The sequence below is a fragment of the Cyprinus carpio genome, chromosome B10 (genome assembly GCF_018340385.1).
Source record: "Cyprinus carpio isolate SPL01 chromosome B10, ASM1834038v1, whole genome shotgun sequence".
Taxonomy (NCBI): Eukaryota; Metazoa; Chordata; class Actinopteri; order Cypriniformes; family Cyprinidae; genus Cyprinus; species Cyprinus carpio.
Window position 1 is genome coordinate 18,282,949 of NC_056606.1, and position 27,368 is coordinate 18,310,316.

Sequence of the window (27,368 nt, forward strand, 5' to 3'; positions counted from 1 at the left end):
AATTTATAATTTGTTGTATATAAAAAAGGAAATAAATAACAAATAAATAATAAATAAAGATAAAGCAAGCTATCTGTTTTGTGTAGACAGACAGCTTGCTTTATCTTCATTTATTATTTATATACAACAAATTATAAATTGTAATATACATTATATATATATATATATATATATATATATATATATATATATATATATATATATATATATATATATAAATTATGTACAAAAATACAACTGGACAAAACAATTTACTTGCTTTGTCTGTGTTGAAAATCGTCAGTCATTTTGTATGCAGAAGTGTTGTCCAGAAGTCCCGAGATGCTCGTAGCCGTCTGTTCGTGTTTACTCTGACGGGGATGGCAGTCCTGGCAGCAGTCATGAGGGGATGGAAACTTCCCCCTGGAGCAATTAAAACCTGAGCATAATTGACAGGGTGTTATCACACTTTGTCTCTCCACTGAGTCCAGTAGAGATAGAGGTGCACAAAAATTATCTGCAAATAAACCTGGTCATCAAATATCCCTTTAACAGAAAACACATTGAGGGCCGCTGGCTCCTTTAAGCTGACAGAGATTCTGCTCCTTGTAATGTGTGAGTGTCAGAGCGGAAATCTATTAATTTACATTGCATTTGCAATGTGCTTTTATCCAAAGCTTACCGTGCATTCAAAGTCAATTTTATCAGTGTCTGCCTTTTCCAGAAATCGATCACATGACCTTGTCGTTGCTACTGCCATGCTGAGCTACAGGAAAATGTTTTTCCCCCCTCCAAAAGAAGGCTAGCATGTTTATTTGTTTTAATTTTAGTCCATAAAGCTGTTTTGTTTTATTGCCATCAACTCCTCCCTGTAAATGAAACTTGTTTCCCAGTAAGCAGTGTTATAAAAGATTAATAGGATCTAATTTATCACATGATTTGATTTTATAGGATTTTTTTAGAATATTTTTTTCTTTTTTCTTGGAGTTTAATGAACTGAGCGCAACAGCAAGGACACATGCTCTCACACTTACTGTCGCAAGCTTTCATCTGTCCATCTATCTTTCATTTGTCTTGTTCTACCCTTTTTCATCACTCTCTCTATCTCTCTCTCTCGTACTCAGTCTTGAATATTTAATGTCTTTGAATTATGGTGCCTCTCATCCATAATGAAGAGATATCAGACAAATGGAGCTTTCTGTTTTCAATCGTTCGTTTCGCAGCTGAGAAGTTAATGATTTTAAAGGGGTCATGAACTAAGAAGTCATATTTCCTGTGATCGTTTGACATAACAAGTCAATGTACTAAAAAAACATCCTGTATGTTTCAAAACTCAAAACTTTCTTGTTAGTTTAAACACAACTTTTATTGAAACCAAGCTCAGAAAACGACTCGTTTTGGAATGTGTCACCTTATGATGTAATAGTGTGGCTAAGCACCGCCTCTGCAGGAGAAGATCAACACCTGCTTCTACATCACTGCCTCTTCAGCCCCGCCCACTGATACACGCTTGTAGTAGGAGGAGAGGAAATACTAGAGAGAAGCAAACATAGGATTACTTCATCAACAGAACCATACAGATGACATTACAAGATTACAAAACACTGTGTAGTGTAAGTTGTGAAAAATAGTCTTTGAATTGCCTTCTTGTGACCCTAACATATCTAGATTGGATGTCATGTATCATGTCGCGGATCAGTTTCTCTTTCAGGTCAGTGGTGCGAATGCTTGTATGTCAGAAATAGAGCGGGACATTGGTTTACTGTCGGAGATTTGTCGTGTCATCCGTGCCGTTCTGTTGTCTATGGTCACGTTGCACCACTCGCATCTATTGTAAACACAGGTAAAATTAGCAAAGAGCAGATCGCATCATTGAAACACTCTTTGTTTGTTTGCTTTACATACCATGGATTAATTTTAAAACAGTATGATCCAGTGCTGAGTCTAACTAGAGTGGATACAACAGTAATGTGGCAACACCTAAATGTGAGTAAATTTGCTTTTACCACTATTGCAATGTCTGTTCCAGACTGTTTGATATATACTGTCCATCTGTCATTTTAATAAGCAAAACTGTTAGCCAATCATAGCAGTGGGTGTTTACTTGTCTTGAATGTGCTCACCTATAAAAACATCCGTTCTGCAGAGAGGCTCAGAAACAGGATATAAAATAGCCTATTACTTCTAAATTATGTTTTTTTTTGTTTGTTTTGTTTTTTTATGTAAAATCATAGTAACATTATAAGTGACCCTCAGAGAGGATTATAAATTAATAAAAAAAAATACAGCTCATGATCCCTTTAAGAGTTAAGCTTGTTTGAATATTTAATCCAGATTCTCTCTCTGACAGATGTGTTCTCTGACTCAGCTGGATGAATTTCCTATTAGCTGCTAATAATCACTGGGATGGGATGCAAAAATCAAACCTCAAACTGCTGGGAAGTTAATCATGTGTTTTGTTATTTTTAATACAGTAAATGACCACAACAGCATTGTGTCATGGTGTAAAAAAAATCGGGTAAATATATGTGTGTGTGTGTGTGTGTGTGTGTGTGTGTGTGTGTTGTTGTGTGTGTGTGTGTGTGTATAAATAAATAAATAAATATATATATATATATATATATATTTGTCTGTTTACTATATATATATATATATATATATATATATATATATATATATATATATATATATATATATATATATATATATATATATATATATAGTAAACAGACAAACAGCACAGTCACAGTTGTGAATTTTGCATGCCAAAGAACCACTCACATTTTCTTTAAGAATATTTATAAATTGTCAGAAGATTCTTAATTAATTTGTCCTGAATAATAATGTTGCACTGATATGCAGCAATCATATTGATTGAGTTTACAGTAGATCTGTTGATTTAAACTGGTGCTGTACTGTAACAGACTCTTTGAATGTTTGTATGAGCAGCTGGATTGAAGATCAGTCCTCTTCAGATGTAGAGAGCATACAGGAGTGTGTGTGTGTGTGTGTGTGTGTGTGTGTGTGTGTGTGTGTGTAGGATAACAAGATGGATTGCGTTACCCTGACAACAGCAGCTTCTGTCAACATCTCACTCTCTGACAAATGATGCTTTTTACAGCCATGTTAATTGCATTCCATCTCTCTCTGATAAAGACACTGATCAAACTAAGGCTCACTTATTTGCATGATTAGGCTTTATTAAACGCCTGGGTCTTTCTCTGCCCCCCCTTTTATTTTGTATAATTTGGTCTCAAAAGAGGACTTATATTTTGCTTTTGTGCTACTGCTGTTCTTAGACCAAGTGAATTAATCAGTCTCCTAACCTATGTAGCTTTAAATGTTTATTTAGCTTGTTTAGCTAGTTTTTTTTGTTGTGTGGAGATATAAATCACCTGGACTGAAAGGTCATCCTAAAAGTTTAGGTTTAGTCAAGATTGTGATGGGAATCAGTTAAAAAAAAGTCTTGTAAGATGATGTTTGGGACTGAGGAAGTGCGTTTGACACGTGTTTATAGCATTTAAGTGAGCTGAGTGGATGTGAGGTCTACTGTATATAACCATATGAAGTAAAATATGTAGTAGTTGGTGTTTTATGCTTATTGGTTAGGGAAATGTATTGTGGGAATATGTGCCAGTTTGTATTGATTGTATTGTTTGATTTGTTTCAATGGCAAACGTATGGTATCTTAAGATTTTTAACAAGTTTTATGTAAGACTAGTTTGGACTATATGACTCCAGAGTGTAAAGAAAAGGGTTGAAACTGTATTGTGGGATATGCATTAGAGCTTTGTTTGGCCTGGGTTTGCTACTGTGTTTAAAGGAGAGGTGAAAAAATGTGAGATTGCTAGAGGGAGAAACTGAGAAATCGGCTTTACAGGAAGAGAAAGGAAACCAGTTACCTGTCATTTCGACACAGTTAAAGCACCTCAAGAGCTCCAGCTATCAGATTAAGAAACTGGGGCACACGGCTCCCTATCGGCTCTTCTGTAAGTATATTCGTCCTCGACGCTTGGCCTTTCGTTGCACCATCTCAAATACAAAATGGCACGGGATAGCAGTGCTACTGAGTTAATAATCTCATTCTAAATAACCTGAAACGTCTTCTCCTCATTCTCAAGACAAATACAGCAGCACATTAAGTGTGACTTTTTGTAGAAATGTAATTTGCTCCTGCTGAAGTGTATGTTGAGTAAATGGGAGATAGCTGCAGAGACGGGCTCTGACAGAGACACGTGTTTTTGTGTGTGTGTGTGTGTGTCTGCTGTAGTCGGCACACATACACACAGTTATTTTCCTTTTGTCACTGGAGACAAGCTGTCTTATACCAGCACTGCCCGCATGCAAAGGAACGGATAAACAAGTACCTCGCATATCTCTGCAATGTGATGCGTCTTGCTGGATTCGGATGGAAGGGATGGGAAAAATGAGACAACGATTGCAGATTGTGACGTGATCGGGTTTCTTAGTATTTACAGTTTCTTATTCTCAAATAATATTATACATATGATCATAATTATAATTTATAATTTTTATAATTTATAAAATGTTTTAATTATAATTTCTGAATTTTTATGAAGTATTAATTATATATTATAAATTAAACATTATAATTAATAAAAATAATTGTATGTATGTATGTATTTATAATAATAAGCAAATAACTACACATTTCTAATTTTATTTTAATTTATTTATAAAATATTATTTTATTTAAATACTGTATTTTTCCATTCATTTTAAAAAGTGTGCATATATATATACATACATACTATATATATATATAAAGTCAAACAACATTGAAAAAATTACTCTAAAGTACATCTGACTAATTTAATAAACTAATTTTAAATTTAGATCCTTATTTCCTCATGCTAGTGGTTTAAAAATCAGACAGCTCATTAATCTTTGCTTGGACAAAATGAACACATTCTCTCTCTCTCTCTCTCTCTCTCTCTCCCCCTCTCTCTCTCTCTCTTTCTCCACCCACTCGCTGTGTAAATTGTAGCTCGTCACACTCCACATTAAGTCCATGACTGGCAATGCCTGCAGGACCTCAGATCTGCGGTGTGTCGTCTCTAACTGGGTCAGAACTCACAATACCTGCATCTTGCCTTTTGGCTCACTGTAGCTTCTTTTATTCATTGCTAAACTGTTTATTTATGGTACTTGATTTATCGCACAGACAAGTAACAGACTCGCATACACATAAATGCACACATAGAGAGGCTATGTAGAGCTTCTGTTGGAAAATAGCCCAGACAAAGCCCACAGGAGGACAAGAGCATCAGGATCAACTCACAGGGGCATCTGAATATTTGTAATCTAGAGGGAAGCATCCTTGTAGCTGGTCTTTAAGGCTTGTGTACAGAAACAGTTCACCCAAAAATTAAAATGATCATTTACGCACTTTCATGTTGTTCCAAGCCAGTCTTTCTACCGTACAGCGTGTTCCTGGTTTTGTTTTTCTGTACAGTGAATGAAAAAGTATATTAAAATATATGACATTTATTTGTAAGAAATTTCATTAGAGTATATTATGTAATTGTATGAAATTTATAAGAACCTATAATGTGAGAAATACCAGTATTAACCTCACTGGAATGAATGGAATTTTCATTAAATTAATTTGAGTTTATAACTCATGATTCCTCAAAAACAGTCCAAATTTATGAAGCCTACATATTTATTTCTAATAAAACAACACTGATATAAGTTTATATTAATATAAGTTTCAAACTAAATAAATTAATTTTACTTGCATAAACGTTCACTTACAGATAAAAAAGATATATATTTTTCATGCTGCCATAGTTCCTCAATAGGCACAGAAATTCATGTTAATCAACAAAATTCAGTCCCAAAAGTGTGTGAGATATGGGGAAAAGCTAAATATATGTTGTTGTTGTTGTTGTTTTTTTAACTAATATAACTTTTGTAGATAATTTTATAAAAAGTATTATTGATACCTAATGGTACAACATACAAACTCGGGTCCAAAATGACCCGAACACAAAACATTTTATTAGCATTTTTTTAATGGTTATATCGCTTAAAATATGATTGCAAAAAATAAATCTCGAAAAAAAAATAATAATAATAATTTTGTGTATTTTGTGGGTCTTAAAACGTTTTGTAAAGTTTCATTCCCTTACTAAAAAAAATTATTTGGCATGTAAATTCACTCTTTACACTCTAATAAACCATTTCTCTTCAGAAGTGTGGGAATTCTTGAAAACGGAGTATTTCTCTAGCTTTAAATGACATAGTGGAATTACCTTCTTCTTTGAGGCCTGTGCTATATGTTCTTGTTACAGGAAGTGAGACAAATTCCACCCCTCCGTTTTAGTCATTGCGTCGAAAGGAGAGCAAATGGCATTCTCAATCAAATCTGACATAGACGTCTCCTCTGAGAGGCATGGCAGAGCGTGTGGCGGCCCTGGCAGACATTATTCCTCATAAAGTTTTATGACCTGCATATTCTGTGTTATCAAACCATTAGCATGAAATCAGTACTTACTGGTATATGAGCGGCAGGCCTATCAAAACTGCACGTGACCAGCAGGAATAGCTGCACTAAATCGGAGAGTTCCTACTGAGGCTGATAAGAAAAACAAGATCCTGTTAACCATGATAATGTCTCATTATGACATACAGATGCTACTGATTAACGGTGTTTAACGCTCACCAATTAATTAAAGTTTACAAAGAGTTTTACCTCACCCTAATTATATCGTATTTTGTGTTTTTAGGGGCTCGATTTCTCATAACGTCCACGGGGGCCCTGTACATCTTGGATGTGCAGAAGGAGGACGAATTATTCAACTACCGCTGCATGACGAGACATCGCTACACATCTGAGACCAGACAGAGCAACAGTGCACGCCTATTTGTGCCAGGTAAAAGTGATATATGATAATGATAATGATATATTATTAGTCAGTCAGATGAGAAATTAATCATTCCTGTTGCTCTAAAGTTTCAGTGTTAAAGCTAATGTTAACAGAGAAATTATAAGTAAACTTTACAAAAATTAGATATATGTAATATAATGTTTAAAATGAGTCCAAAAATTTCTAAAAACTTTAATCCAAAGTGACTTACAGATCATCTTGGGATCAAACTTACAGTCATGCTCTTCTAGTTGAGCTATAGCTAAAGATTGTAAGTTTGTGATTTACAATTTTCACCAGATTTTCACAGATTTTGGGAATGTAAGCCTGACAATTCTCCATTTAGACTGGTGGATAGATGGGTGGATGGATGGATGGATGATGGATGGATAGACGGATGGATGAATGGACGAATGGATGGATGACAGATGAATAGATAGATGGTTGGATGGATGGATAAACAGATAAATTGATGAAAGGATGGATGGATGGACAGATAAATGGATGGATGGATGGATGGATAAACAGATAAATAGATGAACTGATGGATGGATGGATGGATGGATGGATGGATGGATGGATGGATAAACAGATAAATAGATGAACTGGTGGATGGGTGGATGGATGGATGGATGGATGGATGGATAGATGGATGAACAGTTGAATAGATAGATGGATGGATAGATAAATAGATGAACTGATGGATGGATGGATAAACAGATAAATAGATGAACTGATGGATGGATGAACAGTTGAATAGATAGATGGATGGATAGATAAATAGATAAATAGATGAACTGATGAATGGATGGATGGATAGATGGATTGATGGGTAAATAGATGAACTGATGAATGGATGGATGGACAGATGAATAGGTAGATGGATTAATAGATAAATAGATGAACTGATGGATGGATGGATGGACAGATGAATAGGTAGATGGATTAATAGATAAATAGATGAACTGATGGATGGATAGATGGATGGATGGACAGATGAATAGATAGATAGATAAATGGATAAATAGTTAAATGGATGGATGGATGGATAAACAGATAAATAGATGAACTGATGGATGGATGGATGGATGGATAAATAGATAAATAGATGAACTGATGGATGGGTGGATGGATGGATAAACCGATAAATAGATGAACTGATGGGTGGGTGGATGGATGGATGGATAAACATAAACAGATGAACTGATGTATGGATGGATGAATGGAAGGATAGATTTAATTAAATTATAAAAGATTTTTCTTGTTTATAGATCCTACAAACTCTGCGCCTGCGATCCTCGATGGGTTCGAGAAGCGGGAGGTCATGGCATCCCACAGAGTGGAGCTCCCATGCAAGGCCTCTGGACACCCGGCACCAAAATACCGTTGGCTGAAAAACAACAGACCGCTAGAATCAGACTCCCGTTTCCGTCAGAGTGTAACGGGCCTGCTGATCGAGAGAACCCAGCCCAGTGACACAGGCAGCTACATGTGTGAAGTGTGGAACAGCTATGGAAACGCAGAGGTCATAGGTCGTCTCACGGTAAAAGGTATATATCAGGTTTCTCCTGCCTTATTTTTTTTATTGATGTCTAAATATCTAAATAATATCACTGTGTTGTTCCAGAACCTCTTAAAGTGGTGGCCAGTCCGCGAAAGGTGAAAGGCAGTGTGGGTAGCCAAGTGTCACTAACCTGCAGCGTTACTGGCTCGGACGAGTACGAGCTCTCGTGGTACCGCAATGGCGACAAGATCAACACCGGCACCAATGTGCAGATGAACGGGATCAATAAGGAGTACCTTGTGATGGACGGGATGGCGAAGAGCGATGGAGGAGTATACCAGTGCTTCGCCAGGAAGGCTAAAATGTCAGCTCAGGATTTTGTGCAAGTCATTTTAGAAGGTCAGCACCATCCCGTCCTTTTAATTTTGGTACCTTTTATTTCTAAAACTTAACAAAAACATCTCTGTCTGCAGATGGAACCCCTAAGATCCTGTCCGCCTTCAGTGAGAAAGTTGTTGGTCCGAATGAGTTTGTCTCCCTGATGTGTCACGTCAAGGGAACTCCACAGCCTGCCGTCACCTGGACGTTGGATGATGACGTTGTCACGAAGGACAGTCGGCACCGCATCGGTCACAGCATAACGGCAGAGGGGAACGTGGTCAGCTACCTGAATGTCTCCCACACCCAGGTCCGGGACAGTGGGGTCTATCGCTGCACCTGTAACAACTCGGCGGGGACGGTCTCCTACCAGGCTCGAATAAACGTAAGAGGTGCTTGTCAGATCAGCTCCTCAAAAACACACACATATATTTAATTCTGCTCATCTCAAGTTCATACGTGAGACGAGGGCCTGACTAACATCCGTTCTTATTTTTTTTTTCTTTTGAGCTTTCTGAGCTTTTATTGCTTTTTTCGGTCATGTTCACTCTTTCATATGGATTGATGTTTATTTGTTTTCTTCTGTGGGTTTCCAACCACCCCCTTAAATATAAAGGTTGTTTATTAGCATCAGTGGTTCCATGAAGAAACTTTAACATCCATTGAACTCTTTATAGAAGGTTATTTAATAGTGAAAAAAGGTTCTTCAGGTTATTAAGATATTCTTCATACTAAGAGGGGCCGTTTACAAAACACAGTCTTCAATTAAATTTTTTTTATGTGCTTTGGCTGTTCATTTACACAACAATTGCGTTTTGGGGACCTGAAAATGCAAACTTTTTAAAAAAGGTTTCAAGGTGCAAGTTTTTGAAAATTATACCATTATTGTGCAGGCACATAGTGTTTCAACTGACATCGCCAACTACTGGCCTGGCATGCATATTCGGCATTTTTAGTCATTTTCGCAGATCCATGTGAATGGGGACCATTTTGACAGCACTGACGTCTGTACATAAAACTGTTCAAAAACGCAAAGGAAGCCATTTTTCGTGTTAAGTACATCTTTGTTGTTAATGTACCCACATAAAATTTAAGCATATTCATTGAAAAGTGCTTTGGGGACATTAGCTTTAAATGACGTAAGCCCCGTTTCTACCGCAGGAACTTTCCCCAGGAACTAGGGACTTTGAGCCGGTACTCTGTGTTTCCACCACAGAAACCAGGATCTAAATAAAGTTCCTGGTAAAAATTTGCCCCTCAGAAAGTCCCTGCTTTTCAAAGGTGCGGAACTTTCGGCGGTGGGACTTGGGCACTGAACATGCTGATTAGTTGAGTTCACGCAGCATTGTATTTCAACCACCATTTATTTGCACATTTTTTTTAAATATTACTGTTATTGTGTCATGAAATGTAGTTTTAAAAGTATTTTTACACGAGAATGTAGTTGTTTAAAACTCAAATCTGTGGTTTATTTATAAAGACAGCATCTATTTGAAAATGTGCTTCGCCGATTTCGGAGACGTGAGCTCCATGCAATCAGGAAATGCAGGAATCCTCGCTGATGTCGGTGCGAGCAGCGTGGTCAGCTCGCAAGGCTTCTGAGGTGGTGGTGGCCGCTAGTGATCCCTCCATGGCGGCGGGGCTTGCTTCTGGCCTTCACAAAGTGGCGGAGCCCACTGATGTTCCCTGCGAGGCGGCGGGGGCTTGCTTCCGGCCTTCATGAAGCGGTGAAGCCCCCTGATGTTCCCTCCGAGGTAACAGGGCTCGCTTTGGGTCTTCACGAAGCGGCGGAGTCCGCTGATGATCCCTCCGAGTCGGTAGGACTCGCTTCCGGCCTTCAGGAAGCGGTGGAGCCCGCTGATTATCCCTCCGAGGCAGCGGATTCACAGGCGGCAGCACCCGCTCACAAGGCTCCAGAAGTGTCGGCGCCTGCTCACGATCCTCATGAGGTGGCGGTATCCGCTTACGGTTCCCCCGAGGCAGCGGCGTCCGCTCACGGTTCCCCCGAGAAGGCGGTGTCTGCTCACGGTTCCCCCGAGAAGGCGGTGTCCGCTCAGAAAGCTCCAGAGGCGGCAGTGTCCACTCAGAAAGCTCCAGAGGCAGTGGTGTCCGCTCAGAAAGCTCCAGAGGCGGCAGTGTCCGCTTTTGTTTGATGTGGGGGTGAGGTGTCGGATTTCCTCTGAGGCGGCGAGGCTCACTTCTGGCCTTCCCAAAGCAGTGGAGCCCGCTGATGATCCCTCAGAGGCGGTGGGGCTAATTTCTGGTTTTCCCAAAGTGGCAGTGTTCGTCTATGGGGCTCCCAAAGCGGCGGAGCCAGCCATTGCCCGTTCCAAGGTGGCAGCTACACACACACCGCTGGTTCTGCCCTGGGTCCCCATCCTGCTGGCTCTGCCTCAGTCCCCAGGTCCCCCTCCAGCACACGGACCTGTAACCCCCATCCCTCCCCCTACTCTGCCCCCGCTCTGCTGTCCCCCTGGCTGGGTTCTTCAGAATGTCTGGAAGCTGTTCCTTGGAGAGGGGGTTCTGTCATGAGTCCGGGCCCTGAGTTTCTCCCTCTCTCCACCAGAGGTCGCCATCTCCCGGACTCCATCCCCCAAACTCCATACACATGTTGTATAATTATTACTGTTGTATTATTTTTTCAGAAGACTTTTTTTTAATTCTACACAGCTGTTCCTCATTGTCTTGGACTATAAATACACCACACTCCCACCACACTGTCTGACTGAATTGTTAATTGTATTTCTAGTTCTATGTATGTGATGTAGTCAAGCTGTAATCGTTCCTGAACCTGTTTTGTTTTGCCTTTTTGGCCTTTTCTGTTTATTAAAGAGTTCTTACCTGCATTTGGACCCAGACCTTGTTTTCCTACGGTGCTCTCTTACCAGACCGTGACACTCAGTACTCATGTTTCCCAAGGAGAGCAGCCTCAACTCGGCTTGTCCTTATGACATTTGCCACTGGCTCTGATGTCTCTGTAGTGGTTAAACATAAGACATTATTTGTCTAACAGGTAATCTTTGGTCTTAATTCTATTATTCTATAAATCTATTAATATGTTAAAATGAAAATGAAAAGAGGCAATGTTTGATATAATATTTTGCTTCATTGTATTGTATGTACATTCCCTGAACTACATTTCTGCGGCTATTAATATGTCTAAATGAAAACGAAAAGAGACAGTGGTGTTTGATATCATATTTGTCTTATTGTAAATACAGTGAGGAAATTGCAATAGCCAAGGTGAGCTGACTAACGTTATCAAGTACACTGCTGTTCCATTTGCAGAATTACCAGACTTGCGTCGTCTCATTCTCGGGAGTTCACACTCCCAAGTCAAACTTGCGAAGTCTGAACTACTGAGGACGCAAGTCCGAAATTTGCATACTTGGTATTGAGAAACATGTGCAGACCTCTGTCACCAGACTATTTGCCTATTCTTCGCTATACTTTAGACGCGATGGAAACGCAGACAGCAACAGGTCTGGGGGAAAAAAGTTCCTGGGACAAATTGTTCGAAGTAATTTCAATAGCCGCTTACTGCAGAACACAAGATCCAGTGTGGGTTGTTTGGTTGGATTCTCTTCTAATATTTGGATTTGTGTATGTTTAGGTTTAGGTATGTAAGGAGGGAGGAGTTGGATCTGGATCCAACCACGCACCCTGGATCTTGTATTGTGCAGTGAGGACCATCTCTGTAATTTTGGTGGAAAAGCGGCTGTAGTGGATGGAGGGATGGATGGATGGATGGATGGATGAATGACTGTGATTGATGGATGATGGATGGATATATAGGAGGATAGATAGATAGATAGATAGATAGATAGATAGAGAGATTAGATGATTGGATAGATAGATAGATAGATAGATTTATTGATTCATTGATTCATTGATTGATTCATTGATTCATTCATCGAAAGGTTGGGGTTTATATTGTTTTTTTTTATAAACTATTTTGGAACCGTTATTTTTAAGATTTTAGGGCTGTAGTTCTTAAAAGTAATTTTAACATCTTTGCATTTAACCCTAATTGCTTCTTACGTGTATGTAGTGTTTGTTTGTGATCATTTTACTTTTTTGTGTGTGTGTGCTTCTTCATTATTAAACTTTTTCTTTCCCTTCTTTAGAACAAATGTTTGAATTCTTGATTTACTAATTCTGCAACAACCTGGCAACCACCCACAACACTCTAGCACCACTTTTGCACTGACAAACACAACTCACATTTGACTTTTCTAGTTTTTAATCGCTATTTTTAATTAGAGTTTGCAGACCACACACAGAATAGCTTTTTTTTTTAACAATATGTACTTTAAAGAAAAATATTAAATGTTTATTTAAATTATTTTATCTTATCTGCAAGTACAGTTTATCTTTTAAAATATACTATTATGGTTTGAAGTGCACCTTCAGTATAACACAAGGGTGCATAAAGAGATGAAATGTGTGAGAAACCAGCCATTTGGGAGTATCAAAATAACCATCCTAAACGTTTACTTTCTGTCTTTTGTTTCTTTGATCTTAAAAAAAGGCCCTCATCCATAAACCATAAATCTACAGTTTCTTTATTATTTTTTGCTACATTTACTGCAAATTGGATTTTCATCCCAATGTCGAAAATTCCTATAAATTTAATTGTTTTTTTTTTTTTTTTATTCTTTTAAAGAGAAGTGTATTTTTTTTTTTTTTACCCTAAAGGTCCTGCTGACATACGACCAATGAAAAACATCCCAGTGATTGGCTACCCATATTACTCCATCAAATGGTACAAGAACTCCAACCTTCTCCCTTTTAATGACCGTCAGCGGGCGTTTGAGAACAATGGCACGCTGAAGCTGCTGAATGTGCAAAAAGAACTGGACGAAGGAGAGTACAGCTGCCATGTGCTGGTTCAGCCCCAGCTTTTTTTGAAGAAGAGGGTCCGTATAAATGTGTGTGGGTAGGTATAATTGATTTTTTTTTGAAGTAAAATGAGTTAAATGATGTCATTATACTAGCTTGTTCATTTGGTATAGCAATATTTACCAATGTTCTCTGGTTGTCGTCAGTGCCTCCCTTCATCCAGCCTTTCGAATTTCCACGTTATTCCATCGGCCATCGCGTCTTCGTGCCCTGCGTTGTGCGCTCAGGTGACCTTCCCATCTCTATCACCTGGGAGAAGGATGGAAAGCCCATTAACGCCAGCCTGGGGGTGACCATCGACAACATCGACTTCACCAGCTCCTTGCGGATCTCCAACCTCCAGCGAGTGCACAACGGCACATATACTTGCATTGCCCAAAACGATGCTGCCGTCGTCAAATACCAGAGTCAGCTCATTGTTAGAGGTAAGACTACATGTTTAGCATCCTTTTTGGGAGTACAAAGAAGAAACGTTCACAAAGACTGAACTTGAATATGAACCTGTGGATTTTTTGTAGTTCCACCAAGATTCAAAGTGCAGCCTCAAGACCAGGATGGAATCTACGGTAAATCTGTCATCTTGAACTGCTCTGCGGATGGAGAGCCGCGGCCGACTATTGAGTGGAAGTACTCAAAAGGTACATGGCTTCATTGACAACTATAACGTTGTATACAAAAATCACTTTCCTAATTGGTATTTTGTCTTGTAAATATATATAAACATACTTAAAACAAGATACATTTACTTGAGAAACACAGTTTTGTAAGATAATAATAAATAATATTGTATACAAAAATCACTTTCCTAATTATTTATTTTTCATATGGAATTACTAGTATTGTTTAAGATATTTTTTTTTCTTCAACAGCAGAAGGAATCTCATACAGGTTGCGAAAACATCAATAGAATTTTCATTTTTGGGTGAACTACTCTAATAACTTAGTAAACATGTAGCTCTGGTTGCCAGTTGTGTCAATGGATGTAAATCAAGACATCAGAAAGAAAATCACTTACTTTTTGACTGAATAAACTTTTTCAAATAAATAAGAATGTATTTTTTTAATTTACACAGTGAAACAGTCTTTGCACATTTTCTTTATACAATATAATATTTAGTAGTCAGTGCTTTAAGTAGTCCAAGTAATTTGTTCGCTGACATTTATGATCTTTTTTTCTGTTGTAGCCTAATCTTGTGACTTTTACTTGTCTCCAGTGAGCTTTTTTACTTAGGCTTCATTATTTTTTAAGTGATATTGAAATTGAGTCACAAAAATTATGAAACTGCATAGTAAAGAAATATGGGATAACATCCTAAAAAAAGCTTTATATTCTATAGATACATTCTCTGCAGTTTAGGTTTTCTTGGATATTTAGATATTTTCACTGAAAATTGAATGATGCTGTAGCTTTTTATTTTTATTAGAATGAACTTAACATTTCTCTTCTACATTTTAAAACAATTTGCCAGTGGTGAAAAGAAATGAAAAGTATGATGTTAATTGAGTTTTTTTGTAATTTTCTTGTAGAGGATGTCTTCATTTTTTTTTGTGGGTGGTGGTGGTGTGCCAGTTTTTAAACATAGCTCTAAACTCGGGCTTCAGGGTCCAGCTGCTCGGGAATGGCTCACTGCTGATTAAGCACGTTCTTGAGGAGGACGCAGGTTATTACCTGTGCAAGGTCAGCAATGACGTGGGAGCCGATGTCAGCAAGTCCATGTACCTCAACGTGAAAAGTAAGAAACAATATTGTACAGATACATAAGATGATCGTTTCACGTCCATGTACCTCAACGTGAAAAGTAAGAAACATAGTTCTGAGACCCTTTCGTCCAATCATACACCTGAAGCAAGCTTGGGGTTACAAAGGTCTGTATTTTTGTTGACAAGAGGTAACTAGGTAGTGCAGGCTAAATTCACTTTTGTTTGCCCCCTCCTTTTGACTTGAGTACTTAAGGTTGCCAGTTGAGAAAGTTTCACTGAGCGTGCATTAGCGGACTTGGCGAGAATGACATGAAATACGCTTCTTGTTACTGGCCACAGAGTTTTGATCCAATTTGGGGCACTGGGCGGGTTTCACAAACCAAAACAGAGTGTGTGACAAGGTGACGGAATGCACATTTTCAAAAGAGAATAACTGACTTGGTAGCATTGTTTTTTTGCAACAGTATGTTAACAAGCATGTTTAAGAATATATCTGCAAACATATTATGGTATTTTTATGCTTTAGTAGAGTCAAAAACTTACATACAGCAATTTTAAGGACACAGTGGAGAAAGTTTGCACAGTGAGTGTTATTTTAGTTCAGACTAAGAGTTTTCTGGTTACTGCCACTCTTGATCCACTTGCAAAACCAATCAAATGTTCTTATTGGTGGGACTTTTGATTTTGTGTCTTATCCTTTTTTGATTTGTGCAGGCTTGAAATTATTTTTTTGCAACATTCTTGTCAATATTACAACTAAACAAGAGTGGATTGTGTAGGGTTTCTGCAGTGGAGTTTCTTTGTCTGCCTCAGACGCGTGTGGGTGTTTATCCACGAGTAGCCAAAAACCTTTTGTGGAGTTTTTTTGTGTGAATCAGGTGGGTGTTGGTGTTTGTAAAGGGTTTGCTTTAAGTGTTTTTTTATGTGTGTTTGCATTTTTCTTTTTTCAGTTTCTCTCTGTTACATGTTAAGTTATGTTACCACACATATAAACTAAAAGGGATAGGGGGGGTGGGCGGGAGTGTAGTTTAGATTAGACTATAATTTCATCAAATTCTTCTTCATGATGCTTGTGTAAGAGATATTCAATTACAAAGTATCCAAAGAAGATAATAGGAACAGAAATAGGAAAAGTGGTGTTTATTTTAAAGACAACATGAAACTTGTCCACAACCCATCTTACATCCATTTTACAATGTGATGCATTCAGAGAAAAACTAAATATTTTAAGGGAAATAAATAATTAATAATCATTACTCCAGTCTTCAGTGTCACATGATCCTTCAGAAATAATTTTAATATGCTGATTTTCTCAAGAAACATTTATTATTATTAATGTTGAAAACAGCTGTGCTGCTTAATATTACTGTGGAAATCATGATGCATTTCAAAAGAAGAAAAGAACAGCATTTATTTGAAATGTAAATCATCTGTAATATTATATTATATTATATTATATTATATTATATTATATTATTTAAAACAATATTGTATTGACTCCAAACTTTTGTACAGTAGTGTATTTGTTTGTTTGTTTTTAAAATTTGAAATGCAAAATAAAATATAAAAAATATAAATATAAATATTTATTAATAAGATTTATATTATATTTATTAAGGTTTATTATAATAAAACCTGGAACATGCTTTCCAGGTAAACTGGGTCAATTTCGATTTGATGCTGACTTCAAGTATGTTTATTTAAAATGTAGTAAAATCTTTACACCTTATTGTGTGACTCAAATAAATGCTAAAATCCATCTGATTTAACGGCGTTTTCTACAGTGTGTGACACAGCAGCTAAATGAACTGTTTTAATGTCAGGTTATCCGACTATTCCCTGTCTGCCTTTGCATGCGGTGGTGGCTGCGTTCTCATTTGATCAGAGTGTGATGTTAGAGAGGCTTATTTTCACACCCTGCTCTTATCAGCACGCAGCAGGAGCTTCCCTGCAGAGCCGCTCTCTCTGCCCAATACAACCTCTTCTTCATCCTCTTTCCCTCCCTCCCTCGCTCTCTCTGTCTGTCTCTATTCTCTCTGCGGCTCTCTTTCTCATGTCGTGTAACAACACACACACACAGAGCTCTGTTCTCATAGAGATCGATCAGGCTGACGGGTGAAATACTGTGTCGTGTTTGTGCGGAGAGCTCTGCTCCCGGAGACACGGCTCTGTTGTTGTGGCTCGCTGTTGTAACTCGAGTCTCCCTGAGAGGTTTATTTCAGAGTCCACTGTGATCTCTCCAGTTTACCGCAAACAAGCTGCTCATTAAGGTCAGCCGTGATCAGCGCTGAGAGTTCAGGTCGTGTCCCTGTGGCCACAGAACAGAAGGAGAGAATTCTACCCTTCTGAAAGAAAACTGCGAAAATACTTCAATGCATTACTCAATATTTAAATCTATTTGCTAGGAAACAATAACAGGTTTGAGTTTGTTTTTCAGAATTAAGAGATTAACTTCTTAACAGGAAGTTCATATTTATTTGTTGATTTTGAAAGATTTGCATGTGAATGTATCTTAACTAACTGTGTTATACAGTACTATATACTGCAGAAATAGTAAAAGTAATATGGTCTTAGTATATGCTACTTAGACTGTATGAACAAAAGCTGACACGTTGCTGCTTGATTGTACAGGGCAATGTTCAGAAAATCCTGCTGATAAAAAAGCTGATGATCCCATGAAACTCTCTATATAACAAGACATAATGGAGCGTCACATCAGTGGCTACTGTGATCCCTCCCCTCTTTCGCTCTGATTGGCCGCGAGCTTTTCCATTGTCAGCATCATGATGTGGCTCATTCTCCACGCAAAGCCCAATGGTGCAGTAAAGGAGGATATCAGGCTGTGGTGAACACAGCCACTTAACCAGTCAGCTCACTGTTTACCCCAGTGCATCGTGGGGCAGGAGCTGCTGTACACATGCGTGTAATCTGCCCGTCAGTCCAGCGAGGTGGAGGGTCTTGGCCTACATCCCCCACACACAGCCCTGAGCGCTGATGCGATAGGGGATGATAGGTGCCCTCAGAAAGCCTGCGGGGAGCCAGGAGTCGCTATGAGACTAAGACAGCAGAAACATTACACTGGAGGAAAACTCTGTCTCCAGATTCACTCGTTCCGGCTTCATTTGTAGCATTATAGGGCCAAGAAATTAAGCAAATGATAAACATAATCATTTTGTCATGTTGCGACAAGCTGTCACAGTCTATATAGTCATAAGATTTATTATATATACATTTTCTATTAATTGTAATTTCATATCATAAATATTAAATATATAAAATGTAGGTAACGCAATAAGGTCGTGTGTCCACCAAGGCGTTTTTCCCCGAGGCTAGTGTATTTTTTCAGTTGTTCTCAATGGGAGCGGCACATTTTTTAAAATGCCAGGAGTGTGCTGAATGGCTTTTTCACACTGAGCGCACGGGCTTTTTTATTTTTTTTATTTGTCTCAGCGCCGAGAGTTGAAGAATGTTGAACTTTGGGTAAAACTGTCACTGTTTCGTGAGCTTACCAATCACAGTGGAGGAGGGCGGGACTAATACCGACCAACCATCACATCCTGCTTGTATTATGACTAAACAACAATAGAGAAGTTAATATCGCTTGTCTTTCAAGGATTAATGTCTTTACCAGATGGAATTGCCGGACTACCATTTTACTGTTGTGAAAAATAATTATCAGAGAATCATTTCATTCGCTATGCATCTGCGAGATGTGTGCAAGACTTCTGGTTCATTAGCCGCTGAAGGGAAATAACGAGAAGAATAACAAAGTGCAATAAATGGTAAAACTGTTTGCACTACAATCCAGTGTGTTCCTAATTTAGATAATACATTAAAATAATATGGTAAGACACACCAGTTTGAAATGTCAAATCGCAAAATGAGCTGTTTTGTACAGCTAAAAATAGCTGGAAGCGGATGAAACTGGAAGCCAAACGCATTCAATTTACAAATGACCGCAGCCACTCTAACAGGAAAAGTAAGGTGGATATTAAGGGTGCACGATAAATATCGGCCTATAATTAATGTGCATCTCGTCAGTAAAGCCGGTTCTCTAATCAGCGGTAAATTCCATCAGGTGCGTGATTTCACATAGAGCAGCTGTTACTACACAGAGCTGTTGTTAACTGACAAGCTGCGTAAATCCACGTCAGTTACCAACGGCTCTGTGTAGTAACAGCTGCTCTATATATATATAATTAATTAATAAAATCATTTTTTTATTAATATATATAAATTTTATTTTTTTTTGTAAAAAATAGTTTGTTTGATTGATTTTTTTTTTTTTTTTTTTTTTTTTTTTTGAGTTGTTTTGTGTTTTAGAAATTAAATGGCAATTTCCATTGTAACAGCTAGAGCATGTTGTCACTGAAGGTATTTGTGTTTTAGAAATTAAATGGCAAATTCCATTGTAACCTTTTTTTTTTTCTTTTTTTTTTTTTGTGAAATTTAAGAAACAACTTTATATATATTCATATGTAAAAAGTAAGACAGTTAGCTTCGGTCTGCCCTATTTTTTCTTTTTGCTTTAGATACTTTTTTTTTCTGTGCAGGGGAAACTGGATCATATCACTGTATCTACGCACAACATGCGGCAAACGTGTCTCCAATTCACAGATTTATGTGTGGACTGATAGTTTGGGGTCAAATGTCAGAGAGCTGTGCAAAGCAAACTGTCAATTCTGACCCCTCATGACCTAATTAGACTGATTAGTTTGACAACCCCTCCAGCCATATACACATCAATTCTTTAAACTAATTAAATAATTATTTTGATTTTTTTGATATTTTTTTCTTATATTTAAAAATCAAGAGTTTACCAGCGTCATCATCCTCCCAGAGAAAGATATTCAGCTCGGATCCATGATACAAACATGCAGGCTCGCAACTGCTCTCCTCTGAAAATCAATTCTGGATGTTTGTTCTATTCTTGTCCTCCATTGACAGCACCCTCTTACAGCTGGGGGAGAGCAGGCAGGCCGGGGCTGGTTGGCATGGTAACGTGTCCAGGTGAAAGGGAGATGCAGGCATGGGCTCTCATGGGAGGGAGGGAGGGAGGGGTGAGTGAGGATAGCAGCCAGGATTCCCTGTGGGCTGGATATAAACCAGAGACCACAGACTCCCTCTGCTTCTCAGTCAGCTAGATGTGTGGGTGGGTGGGAGGGAGGGGTGGCAGACTCTAAGTTTTTATAGGTAGATAGATAGATAGATAGATAGATAGATAGATAGATAGATAGATAGATAGATAGATAGATAGATAGATAGATAGATAGATAGATTTGTCAATAGATTAAAACAATTGTAATAATTTATATATACATATATTATTATTATTATTATTATTACTATTAATAGTTTTAATAGTAGTTACTATTTTCCTACATTTCCTTTCAGAATGTTTTATAATCAGTTCTAATGCATTCAGTTTCTCTTAACCAAAGAAAACCAAATACTTTGTCTTATATTTTTTTCTATTTCATTTAGTTTATTTTAGATGAAGATTGTATATTACTTTGATTTCTAGTTAGTTGTATGTGTAATAAAATTTGAATACATAATTTTTTCTTTCAAAATGTTGTGCAATCAGTTCTAATGCATTCAGTTTTTGTTTTCGGATTTTTATTAACTAAGTTTGTCAAAATAGATTGATGTGGTTTGTCACAAAGATGTTGTTGTGTGTTGTGTTATGATTTGCGTTAGTACTTTAAGTTGTTTGTTTCAATAGTGTGTTTGATAATTGTTGAGCTTCCGTAATTAAATTTTGAAAGATAGACTGCAAATGATTTTACTCTTGCTAGAAAAGTCCCTGGATTTGTTTTATAAAAAAATATGCTGTGACCTTTCAACTGTTGTAGGATAAACAAGTATCCAGATTGGGTGTGTATGGAATATGAACTTTAGAAATCACACAGAACAGAAAGAAATGGTTAAATGTCAATATGGATAAAATAATTGTGTTAAATACATGTTAAACACATGAATTTTGGCAGGTATAATATAGTGTTTTAATGTACATCTGAACCTTTAAATATACTCTAATACAGTTTTCCTTGATTGAAGTGAACAGAAGTTATGCAGTGTTCAATTCAAGTTTAGAAATTAATTTTTCCTCTCAGGTAAAAAAGGCTGAATCCACCAGTTTATCATCTCTGTTTGTCTCTCAGGATGAGTGAATCTCTCTTCTTCTGCCCCTGATAGAGCAGGGAATAAAACTGCTAACTTCTACCCTGAGAGGTTGTTGTTTGTTTTTTTTATATGTGAAAATTGAATAATTATAATGATGATGAGGATAAAGCGGACTAAAACGGCTCATTTTTGTCCATTTACGACCCCTAAATGAACGAGTAAAATGAGCCTGAATCAATCAGAGAGGATCCAGAAGAGACGCAAATCACTCCTACAGCCGGAGAGCAAGTTCCTGCCCAGCAACACACGGTTCTTCTGTCTGCATCTCAGGAGAGGAATTAGCACCTTCCCTTTCAGTCCAACTGCTGCTTATAATTCAGCTGGATATTAAAGAAATACATCAACACAGCAATTATGCAGTCATGATGAAGACAGCTCGCAGCCTGAGGGAAGATACAGCTGCCCCTCCAACACAGAGACTACTTCCCTCTTTAGTGTTTTATTCTGGATAATCACATAAGGAGCGAGCGCTCGGCCGTGATAAGAAATAGGATGCCGGTTTAGGCTGCTTGCGTCTTTTAGCGGGGGACTGTACAGTTTAATTTTTACCTTCTGATCAACTGTAGTCCTTTTAAGAGACTTTGCACGTGTTCTGTTCTCAGAGTTTATAAATGAAATCGCTAGGATTGCTAAGAGGCTGAACATAAAGGACTAGCGTTAGCCAGTGCTCAGTGACAGCTTCCAGTACATGATGATGCCATTTTTAATTTCATCATTTGAAATGTTTATATTAATCATACTGATAATCATTAAATCATGCTAATTTCGGTAACTTTTTTTTTACTAAAGTCATGCAAAAAATTATATTAATCATTGTATTCAATATATTTAGATTTATTTATACATATACTGCCATTCAAAAGTTTGGGATCAGTTTTATTTTTATTTTTTTTAAGAATTTTAAAAAATAAATAGTTTTATTCAGCAGGATGTTTTCAATTGAAAAAAGTGATAGTAAAGTAAATATGCTGTTCTTTTTAACTTTTAATTCCTCAAAGTATTCTGAAAAAATTATTACGGGCTCCATAAATAAAAAAAAAAAAAATAATAATAATAATAGTAATAATAATAATAATAATAATATTATATATATATATATATATATATATATATATTATGCAGCACAACTGTTTCCAACATTGTTAATAAATAAGCATTGATAATAAATCAGAATGATTTCAGAAGGATCATATGACACTGAAGACTGGAGTAATTGCTGATGAAAATGGAATTCAAAGGAACAAATTATATATTACAGTGTAATAATGTAAAAAACTTGTTTTAAATTGTAATATTTCACAATATTACTGTTTATTATATTACTATAACTGTTTTTCTATTTTTAATCAAACAAACGCAGCCTTCATGAGCAAAAGATACTTCTTTAAAAAACATAAAAAATCTGACTGATCCAAAATTTAAGAACAGTAGTGTGTGTTTATATATATATATATATATATATATATATATATATATAAACACTCTATATAGAAGTTTTAGTAAGTTTTGATAATGTTGTTGCATTGCAATATTTCATAAAAAAAAGTGGTTATAAAATATAAAAAGTACTTATATATTGAGTATTTCATTTTTAATTTGTGATTTTTTTTTTTTTTTTTTTTTATTTTTTTTTTTTTCTTCTTTTTTTTTTTTGCTGCTGCTGAGCTGAGAATTGCTAGAGTGAATAAGGGATGACATGTAAACGGTCAGAACTCTCAACCTGACACACTCAATCACATCACACGCTGTACCGGCGCTCCCATGTACCCGCTTGGTGCTCTGCTCCTACAATGAATGCCTGTGAGGAACCGGGACATGAGTGTGTGTGTGTGTGTGTGTGTGTGAGAGAGAGAGAACGGAGTACCTCTGCATAAAGCATCACATTCAATCTTGTTATTGCCATAGAGCTGTAAAACATTTACCTTGTGTGGGGTAGTACAGTGTTCTGATCCTCACTGTTGCAAAGTGTTACATGGCATTTGCACGAATGTAAGTTAAAAGTTGTTGATGTCATAAAAAAAACTTGTTTGGTTTGATCCGCAGTGATGGCATTTGTCTTCATGATGCTTTTTCTTTTCTCTCTGTCAGTTCCGGCCATGATAACATCATATCCCAACAACTCACTGGCAACGAAAGGAGAGAAGATAGAGATGAGCTGCAAGGCTCATGGTGAGAAGCCCATCATGGTTAGATGGGAGAAGGAGGTGGAAAAGGAGAAGCAGTCACACATGATCAATCCAGACATGTGGCGGCACACGGTAACAGTCAAGAACGTCGGTGAAGAGGTCGTCTCCACCCTTCAGGTCAGATTCTTCATTTGTGCATTGTCATTTTCCATGTTTGGCATTTGATACTTTGATGCACATATTTTAAAATGAAACAATCTTTCACACTTAGTTCAAAAATGTCATACTGATGGTTTAAATTTAACAGGTGTTTCAAGGTACACATACCTACTATTATTACATATTACTATTATTATATATTTTAAAAGTAAAAATATATATACAGAGTAATATATTTCTATAGTTATTTACATATTTAATTCATAATAGATTATTTATATGTAATAAATAAATACAAATTAGACTTATTTATTAAATATGTACATTACTGTTCAAAAATGTGCAGTTGGTGGGGGTTTTTGTTGTTGTTGTTGTTGTTTTTGCTTTTGCAAAAAGTCTCTTATGCTCACCAAGGCTGTAATCATTTGATCAAAAATACAGTAAAAACAGTAACATTGTAAAATATTATTAAAATTCAAAAGAACTCTTTTAAAAATATTTAAAAATGAAATTTGTTAAATTATCAATTATTAATGTTAAAGCTAAATTTCCTGGAATCATTAATCCAGTCTTCAGTGTCACATGATCCTTCAGAAAAATCATTTCAATATGCTGATTTGGTTCTCAAAAACATTTCTTAATATTTTAAATTTTGAAAACAATCGCGTCACATTTATGTGGAATCCATGATACTTTTTTAATAAATAGAAACTTTAAAAGAACAGCATTTGTTCGAAATAGAAATCATTTGTAAAATTTTAAATATCTTTACTGTCACTTTTGATTGATTTTATGCATCCTTCTTGAAATTTTTTAATAAACAACAACATATATCATATATATTTTTTTTATATTCTATACTGAATTTATATTTGACTACCAAACTAATTTCATATTATAAGCATAGCAGGTCCTTCAGGTATCTGCACTTTCTTTATAAAGTTTGATGTGAATGGTTTGTGATGATCAGGGTCATTTAGGGTATTGATGTCTTTTTTTCTAGTAGCTCATTCACACACCATATTGCTGATTTCAGATCTATCCAACAATGAGAGAGGATTCTGGGTTCTTCTCCTGTCATGCCATTAACTCCTATGGTGAAGACAGAGGCATCCTTCAGTTAACAGTTCAGGGTAAGCAGCTGGAAAATCGCCTGGGCTTGGCTGGAGATTCGGGGGATTTACAGTATTAGGCATTTGATAAGTGACTCTTGAGGGAAATCTCCTGATTTAAATGTCATTGTTTAAATGTGGGGAGGGTTTCAAAACCTGAGAGTGGTATCGTTGAATTCTCAGAGCCACCAGAGCCTCCTAAAGTGGAGATTCGTGAGGTGAAAGAGAGGACCATCGCCCTCCGCTGGACCATGGGATTCGATGGGAACAGTCCCATCACCGGCTACGATATTGAGTGCAAAAATAAAACAGGTATATAATCCAAACCAATACAAGCAATAGTAGCTGTTTTGGCATGAATAGATCATCTTAGACCTTGTAATAGACCTATAAATGAAGCTGATCAGCTGTCACATGAGATCCAGATATGTTATCAACCATCTCCTCAACCATAAACAGAAACTTGGGAACGAGCTCGCAGGACCAGAGACGTTTCTCCAACTCTAAACCAGGCCACTATCATAGAACTTCACCCTTCATCCACCTACAACATCCGTATGTTCGCCAAGAACCACATTGGCGACAGTGAACCCAGCAATGAGCTCACAGTAACCACAGATGAAGCAGGTACGATATACTAGTCATATTCATGTTCCTGGTATTATTATGTACAGTTCATCAGTGCATGTTACTCTTTCATATTTTTTTCTGATATTTAAAATAATGGACCATCTTTTAAGAGTGTTTGAATAGCTTTCCTATTTATAAGAACAAATAGCTATATATATATAGATATATAGATCAGTTGACAAACAGAAGGAATTATGTTGCAATACTGCCAACTGGTGGTCAAGGGTGACATTACAGGAGCGTGATTGAGATACTGATAACTACTGAGGCCACTGTCTATGAGAAACATGATGGCAGATATCAGACCAGGCTAAACAGAGTATATGTTTGACCACTCTAGATCCTGAAGGACCACCCCAAGACGTCACGCTGGAAGCCATCACCTCCCAAAGCATAAAAGTTACATGGAAGGTATGGCTGAGCAGGTTATTGTGATTGTATGAAGTTTTATGTTATATAAACATATTTAATATAGATAGATAGATAGATAGATAGTTAATTTTTTTGTTTTGTTAGATTGTTTGATATATGGATTTTTATGTTGTTAGATAGATTACTAAAAATAAATTAAAGAACAAATTAAATAATGCCATAATTTATTTTTATTTTTATCTTTTCTATAGTTATTGTATGGTTTTGACTAAAAAAGCTAATTTCACTTATTTTAAATAAAATATTTAAATGCTAATTTATTATAAAGACATTGTAATAATATTTTTTGACTACATAAAAATAATTTTCAATGTGTATGTCTAAGCTGTTTTTTTTATAAATTAATTTACTGCATAAATCTTTAAGTGTTTTATTAGAAATTTATGATGAGCGAGAGAGCAAGACATATAATTTAGTGTTTTTTTTTTTTATTTTTTTATTTTATTTTTATTTGTTTGTTTTATAAAGTAATTTATATTATATTTATATTTATTTTTATATTAAAATATTTTTTATTGTATGACTGCACTTTTTAATTATGTGGTGATATATATTAGGTTTAAAATGTTGGGTTTTTTATTGAATGACTGCACTTTTTAATTTTGTTGTTTTATATATAACAGAACCTTTCATCGATCAGTTCTTGTTTTTTTTTTTTACCTTTTTTATGTGAGTTGAATTTTTATTTTTTTTTTTTGTTTTTTTGATTGGAATTTTTATTTTCTTGTTAAGTTTTGTTCATTGGAAAGTTTGTTTTTATTTTTAAAGTTTTTTATTGGAGTGATTGGTTTTTAATGGTGTATTTTTTATTAATAATGTATGTTATTCACATGCATGATCCGCTGAAACATCTCCAGAATGGCGTGATCAGGGGGTATCAGGCGTGCCATCGAGAGCACTCCATCAACGGCAGTCACCAGTTCGTCTGCATCAGTATGGAGGCCACGGGAGAGACCGAATCCCTGAGCCTCAACAACCTGAAGAAGTTCACAGAGTATGAGGTGGTGGTGCAGGCCAGTAACAGTGCTGGTCCGGGACCTGCTTCCAGTGAGGTCCGGGCTACAACAATGGAGGATGGTAAGCCACTGTAAACTTTCACATGATACAGAAAATTTTAGTCCCTCAGTGTAAAGTCTTTATAGCTTTAATTATTTCTTTTAAAAACAAATCATAAAAAATACCATGATATTCACCAAGCACATTTTTAATATTTGCTGCCATCTAGTGGCTACTGGAAATGCTTACAGTGCTTTAAACTTCTGTAAGGACTGTCAAACCAATTCAAGTTAATTCATCAATTTCAGTTTCTTTCACACCTGCTGTACATATTCTGAGCCAGTGAGTAATTAGGTCTATTTATGAGATG

The 27,368-nt window shown here is 36.6% G+C and overlaps 1 protein-coding gene across 1 annotated transcript in view; it reads left to right on the plus strand.

Annotated features, from left to right (window-relative positions):
- dscama (Down syndrome cell adhesion molecule a) overlaps window positions 1–27,368 on the plus strand; it is a 77,499-nt gene that overhangs the window by 27,290 nt on the left and 22,841 nt on the right. The window contains 14 exon segments of the mRNA XM_042733014.1: window positions 6,732–6,878; window positions 8,144–8,422; window positions 8,500–8,775; window positions 8,850–9,146; window positions 13,453–13,689; window positions 13,803–14,081; window positions 14,175–14,294; window positions 15,186–15,389; window positions 23,632–23,846; window positions 24,865–24,961; window positions 25,124–25,252; window positions 25,400–25,567; window positions 25,911–25,984; window positions 26,842–27,079. Of these exon segments, the coding sequence (XP_042588948.1) occupies window positions 6,732–6,878; window positions 8,144–8,422; window positions 8,500–8,775; window positions 8,850–9,146; window positions 13,453–13,689; window positions 13,803–14,081; window positions 14,175–14,294; window positions 15,186–15,389; window positions 23,632–23,846; window positions 24,865–24,961; window positions 25,124–25,252; window positions 25,400–25,567; window positions 25,911–25,984; window positions 26,842–27,079 (2,760 nt within the window).